At 40.1% G+C, this 12,807-nt stretch overlaps 1 protein-coding gene across 1 annotated transcript in view; it reads left to right on the forward strand.

The window, feature by feature from the left end:
- The window catches only part of TEK (TEK receptor tyrosine kinase), a 103,965-nt gene that overhangs the window by 52,749 nt on the left and 38,409 nt on the right, over window positions 1-12,807 (forward strand). The window contains exons 5-9 of the mRNA XM_082843548.1: window positions 2,699-2,830; window positions 3,307-3,447; window positions 6,149-6,277; window positions 9,597-9,748; window positions 11,715-11,859. Of these exons, the coding sequence (XP_082699674.1) occupies window positions 2,699-2,830; window positions 3,307-3,447; window positions 6,149-6,277; window positions 9,597-9,748; window positions 11,715-11,859 (699 nt within the window). The remainder of the gene's footprint in view (window positions 1-2,698; window positions 2,831-3,306; window positions 3,448-6,148; window positions 6,278-9,596; window positions 9,749-11,714; window positions 11,860-12,807) is intronic.

A 12,807-nucleotide genomic window follows, 5' to 3' on the forward strand; every position in this document is an offset into this window, starting at 1 on the left:
TATAACTATCAAAGTGGGTAGTAACTGTCACCAGTGGTTTTTACAAAAATTGATCTATAGAAAGCAAAATATTTGCCCTGAATTTTCTCCGGTTATGTTAGGTATTCGTGATATTAAATGTTCAGGCCTTCAGGTCTGAGTACTAGGGATGCCCTGTCATTCCTCTAATGATTAGCATCGCTAACTTGTGAAGAGTACTTACTTTGCGTTGCATTATATTTATGCATTCATTCATTCATGCAACAAATCCGTGTTGATTATAAGTCTCTGCCAGGCATTGTGTTGGTGTTGAGAATACAAGGATAATAAGATGAATCACTGTCCCTTGGGTAATTCCCAAGCAGAGCAGGTACATACATAAAGAGATAAACAGATACTGTGATATGAAAATAGACATATGAGAAGTGTGGTTCATCTAGTTTGGGCAGGTGAAATCCCCTTTCATTCCTCTCTACTCTCAGAGAGTCTGAATGGCAAGGACACAATTTGCATTCATTTCATTAAGATGGTCTCTCCAGTGGGATATAGCACCATGTACCAGGGGCACTCACAGTCTGGGGTAAATTGGCAGATTTTCCAGCAATATCAAAAACATCAAATGTCGATATGTGGTAAAAGGTTTAAAGCTGGTTTTTTTTTAATGGCAAAACAAACATGACTTATCATAGATTTGAATTTTAAATTTCCCTGAAGTTTTAAGATAAAGCAAAAGACTTCAAACACATTTTGATCTCCAGGTTGTCTCCTTTTCAGATGGCTAGAAGCACATTCATTCTCTTTGGCTCTTATTTCGATAAAACTGTTTGAGAAGCTCTGCTAATATCTAAAATCATTCTAAGAAAGTTTGAGTTGGGCCACAACCATCCTATTTAAAAGTACTTCCTTCCCTTTGACCCCTTTGATGTTTACCAAGAAATGCGGTACAGTTGAAGGCATTTTGTTCATTTCTCATAACTGTAAGGTATCTCTCCAGGTAGATTTGAACCCTAGGAATAGTCAGTGCTTAAAGATGTGTATAAAAAATCATACTGGTTATATGTGTAGGATTTCTTTTTGGCGTAAATTCTCTCCATGGCAAAAGATTTCTCGAAAACATTAAGTCTGTAGGATTTCTCTCTGTATGCCACGGGTATATGGTTTCCTAAAATACAAAACCACGAGGCTTTTGAAGAAAATAACAGAAGCCTAACTGCATACTTGTTGCTTATCAAGGAACTCTTTTCCTGTCTTCCGCATCCCTCTAAGAGATCACCTTAAGTATTTCCTTGAGCTTAATCCCTTCCTCTTTCCCAGGATTAGGAGTGAAGCTGGGACAGGTCTTCAGATCGGTGCAGGGTTAGAGACATACTTTAATGTAACAGGAGAACCCCTTTCATCTCCAGTGTCTGCCATCATTAGTTTTCATCATGTGAAGATAATCTGTGGTCTGGCTCTCCAGAAATCACTAATTGTGCAGAAGTAGTTTTCCCTTTATATATTAAGGCATGTAAAGAGTAGCTCTGAGACATTTTGTAGCTTTATCAATTAAGTGGTTGCCTGTAAGACTGGGTCTGTGTTGACAGTCTTCCTGATTATTTTAGAGAAAATACTGATAACTAGGAGTTCTTGGCAAAAATATTATAAGCTGTAGGCACAGGTCCAGGTTTACCACCGCGAGACTAATATTCAGGGACAAAGACATTAGTTCCTTTCAGAAGAAAAATTAAACTAAATTCCTGACCACAAACGGTCACCCTACCCCGCTCCCCCTGAGCTTTCCTTATCAGAAGGTATCCTAAATAACAATCTGAAATCACCAAGTGCTGGAGAGAAAGAACCAGGAAATACGAATCTAGAAGCATTTTACCATTCTTGTACTTTCAATTTTGTATCTTGCTTCATTTCTTATATGTTTTCTACCCAAAAAATATTTGGGGGCTACTAGCTCCTGCTTCCCCTTTTAGCTGTCTTCTGTCTCCACATTCTTTATTTTTTTTAATCTTTATTTTATATTGAACTATTTACAATTTTGTGTTAGTTTCAGGTGTACAGCAAAGTGATTCAGTTACATATATACATGGATCTATTCTTTTTCAGATTCTTTTCCCATTTGGGTTATTCTCCACATTCTTTACCCTGGAGGTTCCCAAACTCTGGCACGCCTCAGAATTATCTGAAACACTTGTGAAGCATAGGTTGCTAGGCTACCTCCAGAGTTTCTCATACAGTAGGTCATTGATGGGAGTCTGGGATTTGCATTTCTAACAGATTGCCAGGTAATAGTGATGCTACTCGTCAGGGGTCACACTTTGAAAACCACTGCTCTTGTCTCTAACCGTAACTGCAGCTCTCCAAACATGCCGTGTTTTCCTCCCAACCTAGCCTTTGCCCAGAACACGCTCTCCAGCCTTATCTTCTTTGTCACTTAGTGGGTCCTGCAGATTCAACGCACATACCACCTCCTCTGAGAAGCCCTCTTTTATGCCGTATTCCAACCCTAAGGCAGAATTAGGTACTTCTGTCTTTATCGTTATCATTATTTTCTATCACATGTCTGTTTCCCACATTGGACTCTCAGCTTTTAGAGAGCAGAGATTGTGTTTTATTTATCTTCGTTCACCAGTGCCCACTCACATGACTAACATGTATCAGGTGCTCAATAAAGCTTTGGGGAATGAAGTTGCTCCACTCACCATAGTCTTGTTTTCCTTAAAAAAAGGATGTGAAGCTCAGAAGTGGGGACCTGAATGTAACCGTGTCTGCACTGCTTGTATGAACAATGGGATCTGCCACGAAGATACCGGAGAATGCATTTGCCCTCCTGGGTTCATGGGGAGAACATGTGAGAAGGGTAAGTCAAAAGTGCTTGATGAGTAACCTGTGGATTTAAAAAGCCATTGTTGCTGGATCTAGAATTTTAGATCTGGACCCATTTGGGAATGGAAGCTAAATGGCCTCTGTGAGCCCATATGGTACCTTTGAGTAAATTCAAAAAAGGTGTCCTTTCTTAAAGGCTCTTTATTGTCAACCATTGAAAAGTTGTAATAAGTATACAAATCTACGACATCTATGGTGTGAACGCCTCTCCCTAGGTTTGTGCAGTACGCAAACTGCACTACTGGGGGCTGTGCCTGGAGTATCCTCTCTGTGAGGCAGTTTCATTATCTATAAAATGGGCCATAAGGGTGTGTTTACACTGACAATTCCACAGCTTACATTGGATTATTTTCCATGTTCACTGGTCTAGGAGAGACCCTTAAAAAGAAGAATCCTGCGTTTTCAAAGGGCTGCATATTTGCCTCTGAATCATCTTTTTCTCACCCACAGCTTGTGAACTGCACACGTTTGGCAGAACTTGTAAAGAAAGGTGTAGTGGACCAGAGGGATGCAAGTCCTACGTGTTCTGTCTCCCAGACCCCTATGGGTGTTCCTGTGCCACAGGCTGGAAGGGTCTGCAGTGCAATGAAGGTATGTACCAGTCACACCCCTAAAGAGAAAAGGTTCTAGCAGGTATACCAAGGAGATCCAGCTTGCTGGAAATCATCGTGTAGGACATACCTGGACTGCTCACTCAATTGTCTATTGCTGAATTACAGGGTTTTGAATCAAAGATATCTTCATCCAAAGTTAATTATGCTTTCATGTTAAGACTCTGGACCTCATAGAAAGTGCTTCTCATATACATCACCAGGGGATCTTATTAAAACAGATTCTGATTTCATAGGTCTGGAGTGGGGCGTGAGGGTCTGCATTTCTAACAAGCTCCGAGGTGATGCTCTTGGTTTTCAGACCACACTTTGAGTTGGAAACCCATAGAAGATTTGTTATCTTCAGTGCATCATAAATATCATTGCTTTTAGGTCAGATCCAGGTAAGATTTGGGATTTGAAAATCGAGGAAGTTAAGGTCTTATCTTCCGTGGACCTTACACAAGCAATACTAACTTCACCTACTCGAAGATTCCTTCTACCCTTTTAAATATATATTTTCCCATTTGGTGAAGCTCAGAGGTATGTGTTTCCCATCTACTTTCCAGTAAGCTTTTCACATCAACTATCACACAGTAACTTAACATGAACCTGTGGCCAAATATGCTAGACCTTCCCTAATGGATGCTAACCTGGTGGATTAGGCAGAGCTCAATGGTGTTTCAGTATTTGCCTCACAAAATCAGCTTCTTCCACAACTGGCACTGTTGGGAGCTGTGATGGGGTCTCCAGCCACTTGATAACAGTGCTCTAGGGCAGAGCAGTTCAGTAGAAATAGAAACAAACCACATATGTAATTTAAATTATTCTAGTATCCACATTAAAAAAGTAAGAGAAACAGGTGAAATAATTGTAATATTTCAGGTGAAATAATTGTAATATTTCAGTTAACCCAATATATCAAAAATATTACCATAGCAACATGTAATCAATAGAAAAAATATTAATGAGATGTTTTACATTCCTCTTTTCATACTGAGTCTTTGAAATCTCAATTTGGATTAGCCATATTTTAAGAGCTCAATAGCCATCCATGGCTATCAGCTACCATACTGGACAGCATAGCTCTAGGGGCTTAGAGTAAGAGGACAAAGAGGAGAGTTACACAAAAGTAAGCTTCAACTACCTGCAAAACCTCAGTCAGTTCCCTCTAAATGCTGTATCTGCCCCCCCGTGGAACACTGAGGGAGCCTTAGCCGTAGAGGAATCCCACATGGTCTCAGAAATGTACACCTTAAAGTAAAAGGTGCCTCCGAGTAGGGGTAGATCCAGTTCCTCCTTAAAGACTATTAAAAAATCATACACAAATTTTAAAAAACATGTGCATATATGAAAACTTTGCTAGGGCCCAGAAGGGTTACGTGCATGTGAGGAGTCTAGAACATAAGCTTCATTAACTTCATGGTGAATATGTCTCTAGACCCAAATTTATAGGAGTACCTTTATTAACATTCCAGCCCACATCTGGCTCAAGAAATCACTAAGATTTTATGAATTGAGATATTTTAGTGTTCTCCCAGACTTCTTCCTTGGACCTACAATTACACGTATGTTAGACCTTTTGATATTGTCCCTTAGGTCCCTGAGGCTCCAATCATTTTTTTCTTTTTCCCTATCTGTACTCTTCAGACTGAATACCTATTGATCTAGCTTTAAGTTCATTGACTCTTCTGTCGTCGCCATTCTGTTGCTACATCCATACAGTGAAATCTTTATTTCAAATATTATGTTTTTCAGTTCTAGAATGCCTTTTTGGTTATGTTATATAGTTTATATTTCTCTGCTGAGATTTCTAATTGTTTCATTTGATGTGAGCATATTTTCCTTTACTTCACTGAGCATAGTTATTGTAGCTGCTATTTCCAACATCTGGGTCATCCAGGTTGGTCTCTGTTGATTTTCTTTTCCCTTGAGAATGGGTCAGAATTTTCCATTTCTTCTTATGTTGATTGTATTTTGGACATTGTGAATGTTACATTGAGGAGACTTGGAATATGATATATTTCTCTGAAGAATGTTGATTTTGTTTCATTATGTACTGTCAGGCAATCAGCTTGGTATGACTCAAACTGCAAACTCTGACTCTCAGGCATCAACTCAAACTCAGTTCATTCCTTTTAGCCGTAGCTGGGTTGCTTCAAGTCTGCACTTAACATGTGTGGTTCTGGGGTCAGCCAAAGATTTGGGACTTCCTCCCTCGGCTCTTCCTTTCTAGATTTTCCCTCTCACTTTCCAGAGGCTGTAGTTGCTTTGACTCTGTCCTCTAAGATTCCTCTGTCTGTAAGACTACAGGTTTTCTTTGGAGTCCTAGCTTCCCCACACAATGTCAACTGTACCAACCATTAGACTAAAAGCTGAAAATGGGGAGCACACCATTCCCATCTTCCAAATTTCAGTTCCCCTCAGAACCTGTGTGGTCCCCTCTGTCCCTCCTCCCATCACTCTTCAGTGCTTTCAGGTAGTTGTTTTTAAAAGAGAGTTGTTATTTTTGAGAAGGGTGACCCGGTAGGAGCTTATTCAACTCTCCTGGAAGCAGAATTCCTCAACCCTTTAACTTCTTGGTAATTCAGATAATTAATACTACTTGGTAGCTTGGAGAAAAACAGTAAAACTAGCCACCTATAGCCTGAGTTTTCCTCCTTCCCTATCTTAACACTGGTTTTTGATGTCTTTGTTTACAGCATGCCAGCCTGGTTATTATGGACCAGACTGTAAGCTTAGGTGCAGTTGCACCAATGGGGAGATGTGTGATCGGTTCCAAGGATGCCTCTGCTCTCCGGGACACCAAGGGCTCCAGTGTGAGAAAGAAGGTAAAGCAAGGTAACACTGTAGTCAGGGCCAGGTTCAGCATGTCTGAACCAAGCTCTTCTGGCATAATTCTTGCCCCACTAGCCCAAGATTCTTAAACTCCTTCTGTTTCCACCCTGAAGTAGGGAAGAATATATCCCATGTTCTAAAGGACAGCTTTCTGAATCTTTTCTATGGACTCTCACACTGGCCTTTCCACTAAGGAATAAACCATGTGTTCTTCGTAGCACATTAAGTGATAACTGGCCAGCTGAGAACTCTGCCTACCTCTTTTGCTCTCTTCTCTAGGACCAGCCTTTTCCCTGGATATCCACAACAGTGGAAGAATTATGTGGAAGGGATTTGGATAAAAAATATTTTTTAAAAGAAAGATATAATGAAAGGAAAAAAATGAAAAATATTATCCTCAAAATGAAGTTTTAAATAATTCTAGTTCAGAATTACCGTAGAGCAGAAGTCAGCAAACACCCACAAACCAAATCTGGTGTACTATTTTCTTAAAATAAATTTATTTATTTCATTTATTTATTTTTGGCCGTGCTGGGTCTTTGTTGCTGCGCACGGGCAGCGAGCGGGGGCTACTCTTTGTTGCGGTGCGCGGGCTTCTCACTGCAGTGGCTTCTCTGGTTGCAGAGCATGGGCTCTAGGCACGTGGGCTTCAGGAGTTGTGGCTCGCAGCCTCAGTAGTTGTGGCTCCTGGCTCTAGAGCTCAGGCTCAGTAGTTGTGGCACATGGGCTTAGTTGCTCCGCAGCACGTGGGATCTTCCCGGACCAGGGCTCGAACCCATGTCCCCTGAATTGGCAGCCAGTTTCTTAACCACTGTGCCACCAGGGAAGTCCCTTGTGTACTTTTTTTTAAAAACAGTTTTATTGAGGTATAATTTTTATACCATGAAGTTCATCCCTTTAAAACGTAAAACTGAATGCTTTTACAGAGTTGTGCAACCAGCACCATAATCTAGAATGTTTTCATTTTACCAAAAGAAAGTGTGTACCTATTAGCAGTAACTCCCATTCTTTCCTCCTCCCAGCACCTGGCAACCATTAATTTACTTTCTGCCTGTACAGATTTACTTATTCTTGATATTTCCTATTCTATAAATGGCATCATAAAATACATAGTCTTTTGTGGCTGGCTTTTCTCACTTACCATACTTTTTTTGAAGTTTATCTGTATTGTAGCACATGTCAGTATGTATCTCATTCCTTTTTAGATAGATAGAACATCTATCTGTTCTCATAAAAAAAAATTTATTGGAATACAGCCATGCCCATTTGTTTACAATATATCGTGTAAGGTTGCTCTTACACAACAGGGTTGAGGAGTTACCACAGAGAACATAGGGCTTGCAAAGCTGAAAATATTTATTATCTAGTCCTTTCAAGAAAGTTTGCTAACGCTTACCCTAGAATATACTTTTTAAAATCCAAAGAAGCATATTTTCAAAATTTAAAAATAAAAAACATATATTACTTTTTCAGTCAAATATAAATAACACATGTCCAGTGAAATCTACACTCAGAATAATAAGACATTTATGGACTTCTGCCTGTGAGTTTTAAAAATCAGAGCAAACATGTGGGGAAATACCAACTGTTTTCTCAAAGGCTTTAGCTTGTCAGCTTTATACTTTCTCCTCTTCCCCAGCGTTTGGACTTTGTTACAGGGCGGGAATCTGGGAGGGTCTAGGAAGGGAAGGAAAGGCTGTGGGCCAGAACATGGATTGAAAGTGGGCAATGAACAAGCTTAATGATTTGAATTTTCTGCACCACTTCCTCCTTTCTGTTCTAAGGCTGATGTTACAAAAAGTGTGAGAATCTCAAACTTAGAACCAGGTTCCGGGCTTCTGGGGAGCAGCTCCCTTTCCCTCACACCCTCTTCCACCCTCTAGCTGTTCCTCCACCCCCATCCAGCTGCAGAAACTGCAAGGGGACAATGAAGGAAAGATATGGTTTGAAAATGTCAAAGCACTTTGAAGAATTCCGATGGCAGTAATTGTGTAGGCTGAACAGTCTGGCAAATTTTCTAATCACAATCTCTCCAAGTCTGCAGATATATCAAGGAATTATCTTTGTGGCTATTAGATCCTTTTCCCTCCTGTTCCATACACTTTACCTGTTTCATTCTAGGCCTGAGAAATAGGATATCAATATAAAATATCAATATTGATGTGTTTACCTTGACCCACCGCTGATGTGGAGCAGCATGTAGGTGACGGCTGTTCTTTTTTGCTGGGAAGGACTAAGCCACTTTTCCAATGTTTCCCTTATTTGCTTTAAGTGCATCTCCGTCTCCTACATTCTTTACTAAGTGTTGGACTGTTTTCAGTCATGTCTTACATTTAGTTACACATGTTCCCAAATTCTCTAAGACCTTACGGTTCAGAATAAAATTGTTATATTTCAGGATTATTCATTCTCTACTCTGCAGATAACAAGCAAGGGCTCCTGATACCTTTGTTGATACCAGAGACATTTTTTCCTTCCCATGTTGGCAGCAATATTTTTTATTTGGCTATTGATGGGAAATTGATTTGGGGGGGTTTTATTCCACTTTACTTCTTCGATGTAAATGTGAATATAATTAATCATCGGCCACTTGCAGACTTCCCAATTAATGAGACATCTCTCAGATATCAAAACTTGACATATTGTTGATCGGCAGTATTGGGGGCTTGCAGAGTGAAAGAAGAACTAGTTTTTGTTCTTGTAAAAAAAATTCCCTTATAAAGCAAGAGAGGGAGTGGACAGTAAGATCTGCAGAGATGTGGTGCTGGTGATCTTTTCAATATTGAGACTGTATCTCCTGGGTCCACTGAGAAAGTACATCATTATGGCCAAAGAGTGTGAATTCTGGAGTCATAAAGATCTGAGCTTGGGCTTCCCTGGTGGCGCAGTGGTTGAGAGTCCGCCTGCCGATGCAGGAGACATGGGTTCGTGCCCAGGTCCGGGAGGATCCCACATGCCGCGGAGCGGCTGGGCCCGTGAGCCATGGTCTCTGAGCCTGCGCGTCCGGAGCCTGTGCTCCGCAACAACGGGAGAGGCCACAACAGTGAGAGGCCCGCGCACCGCAAAAAAAAAAAAAAAAAAAAAAAAAAAAAGATCTGAGCTTCAACCTGAACTCAGAGCCTCAGTCTCCTCATCTTTAAAATGGGAACCACAATAGCACCCACCCCACAAGTTTATTACGTGATGATAAAACAATATAATATTTGCCAAGTTCTTGCCCAGTGCATGACTTACTAAACGGTAGCTACTTTTATTATTTCTATTTCTGCTGTGTTAAAGATTAGATTTCACAGTGCTCTTTCCTTCATTCAGGCATGCCAAGGATGACTCCAAAGATAGAGGATTTGCCAGATCACATAGAAGTAAACAGTGGTAAATTTAACCCCATCTGCAAAGCATCTGGCTGGCCGCTACCTGCTAATGAAGAAATGACCCTGGTGAAGCCAGATGGGACAGTGCTCCATGTAAGAGTTATTCTTTTTCTTTTTTTTTTTTGTAGAACAAATTATAGCCTTTTTAAAAATTGAAGTATAGTTGGTTTACAATGTTGTGTTAGTTTCAGGTGTACAGCAAACTAATTCAGTTATACATATATATTTCTTTCAGATTCTTTTCCATTATAAGTTATTACAAGGTATTGAATGTAGTTCCCAACAACAACAAATCCTTGTTGTTTATCTATTTTATATATAGTAGTTTGTATCTGCTAGTCCCAAACTCCTTATTTATCCCTCCCCTTCCCCCTTTTCTCTTTGGTAACCATAAGTTTGCTTTCTAAACCATAAGTTTGTTTTCTATGTCTATGATTCTGTTTCTGCTTCATACATAAGTTCATTTGTGTCATATTTTAGATTCCACATATAAGGGATATCATATGATATTTGTATTTCTCTGATTTACTTCACTTAGTATGATAATCTCTAGGTCCATCCATGTCTCTGCGAATGGCATTATTTCATTTTTTTATGGCTGAGTAATATTCCATTGTATAAATATACCACATCTTCTTTACCATTCATCTGTCAATGGACATTTAGGTTGCTTCCATGCCTTGGCTACTGTAAATAGTGCTGCAATGAACATTGGGGTGCATGTATCTTTTCGAATTGTAGTTTTCTCCAGATATATGCCCAGGAGTAAGATTGCAGGATCATATAGTAGCTCTGTTTTTAGTTTTCTAAGGAACCGCCATACTGTTCTCCATAGTGGCTGTATTCTTAATCTGACCTCCTTATACTACTAGATATTTTCAGTGTAGCACTCACCCTGCTAAAGGCTAGATTCCATTCATGGCGTGCATCCTCCTAAGCTAGGGTGTTGTTAGCTTTGACAAAAAGCAGAGGAGAGTTCAGCATAACCCGTTTGACTCTAGATAGACCTGATCCCGCACCTCCAATCCAGAAACTATGATCCACGGAATCCCTTAGGTCTGAATACATACCTTGGGTCTCTGCCTCTGCACTTTGTCCTCACTGTTGGTGTCTACCACTGGTTAGGGTGCTATCACAACGTTCTTCTTTGCTGGAAAGGAATAAGCTACTTTTCCGATATGTTTCCCTTCCCTGTTCCAACAATCCCAAATGCAGCAGAGACAGGAACTACCTCAAATTTCTCTGTGTCACAAGTGATCTTCGGGAAATTGATGTATTTTCTTACCTAAGATTTTGAAATAGTTATCTTATTTTTCTCTCAAAGATGACTGAAAATCAACTTGACCAGAAGGCAGGTCCAAGTGACCTCTTGGGGGCAGGATATGTAGAATGTTCACACGTCAGATGTCCCTGATTCCACTCAAACAATCCTTTCGGTAGCAGAAGCCAACTGACCGCTTCCAAAATCTTGTTGGAGTATCCATGAGTTAGTGGAAGTCACAGCTACCATCTAGTGAGGGCTGACCATACTATACACATCTTACTCTACATTACCTGTCCCCTTTTTGCAGAAGTGGAAACTGGCTGCGTGAAGTTAAGTAACTAAGGAATTGGTCAAAAGTGGCAGAGCTGGGATGTGAACTCAGGTCCACGTGTCTTCGGAGCCCTGACTTTTTCCACAATACCATACTCGGCAGCCCCTCAAACACTTTAGGAAGCCATTTTGTCTTCTTACCCAGCCATCTCTGTATTGGACCAGAAAGGAACAAATGTTACCAGAAGCAGTTTAGAAGGACTTTGACTCTTTGCTTGGAAGTGTTTGCCCCAGTCTCCCAAACACACAAATACAACAGCAGGATCTGCGAGGGCATCAATCCAACATAAACTTTCAGGGCTACTACAATAGCTTTGGAAATAAGCCAATGCTTATACAAGCATTGCAATGATCTTCTTAATCTCCCCTAGAAAACTCCTTGTTTAACAATGCGATGGGGTCAGTGTTAAGAACCTTTGTGTTTATACCTATCTAGAAGCTTTTTTTTTTTTTTGACCTTTCCAGCCAAAAGACTTTAACCACACGGGTCATCTCTCAGTGGCCACCTTCACAATCCACCGGATCCTGCCCCCTGACTCAGGAGTCTGGGTTTGCAGTGTGAACACAGTGGCTGGGATGGTGGAAAAGCCTTTCAACGTTTCTGTTAAAGGTAAGGTCCATTTTCCAGGGAAAGAGCTTGTAACCTTGATGGTGCTGTGTTTATGTATCACTGGGTGCTGCTTCTAAATAGAAATGCTCTCTGACCACTAAAATACCTTTTGGATGTTCTCCAGGACACTAAGCCTTAAAAAAAAAATTATGTGCATTACAATGGAAAGGAGGGATTAAGTTTATGACCTTTGGAGTTACAAAGCCCTGGGTTTGGTTTTCATTGCTAACAGCTAGTAAACTTGGGTGTGGCCCTGAGCAAATGAATTTGACCTCTCTGAGCCTTTCTTTATTTGTAAACACAGCTTACTTTATCTACCACTCAGGGTTATTGCGAAGATTTGTTAAATAGTGGAATTGTGTCTGGCATAAAGTGTCTGGTAGTGAGTTTATTTTGTAAAAAGTTTAACTTTATCATTCTCGTGACTTCCTATTCACTGTAGAGAATAATTTGGAGAATCTTCATTTTGAGGACTACTCACTTAATATGAAGCCCAGGCTATGCTATACAATTAACATGAATGATTTTCTCCCATATTCAGAGTTCTGAATATTCTTCCTACTATGAATTAGTATTGCAAAATTCAGAGTTAAGTGGATGTGTGTACCTTTGAGGCTTGCAGGGAAGAAATAAAGTGGAAGTAAATCCAAGTTAGCTTGGTTGGTGTACAGAGCTACAACAGGGAATTTTAAATTTGGAAGTTACTTTTTAATTCATTTAGACAAAAACACCTAACAACTCTGTGGTATATATTCTAGAAAGGCACTGAGCTAAGTGCTCATTCATCTTATTTAAATTCTATGAGTACAATGTACAGTAGTATTGTTATCCCCACTTTATCATTCAAGAAACAGGTTCAGAAGGTTTAGGTAACTCGTCTAAGGTAACACATCTGGCAAACAGCCAATCTTAGTTTTGAACCTGGTCTTGACTCCAAACCCTGCATCG

This window comes from Leucopleurus acutus (genome assembly GCF_964270905.1).
Source record: "Leucopleurus acutus genome assembly, chromosome: 7".
Classification (NCBI taxonomy): domain Eukaryota; kingdom Metazoa; phylum Chordata; class Mammalia; order Artiodactyla; family Delphinidae; genus Leucopleurus; species Leucopleurus acutus.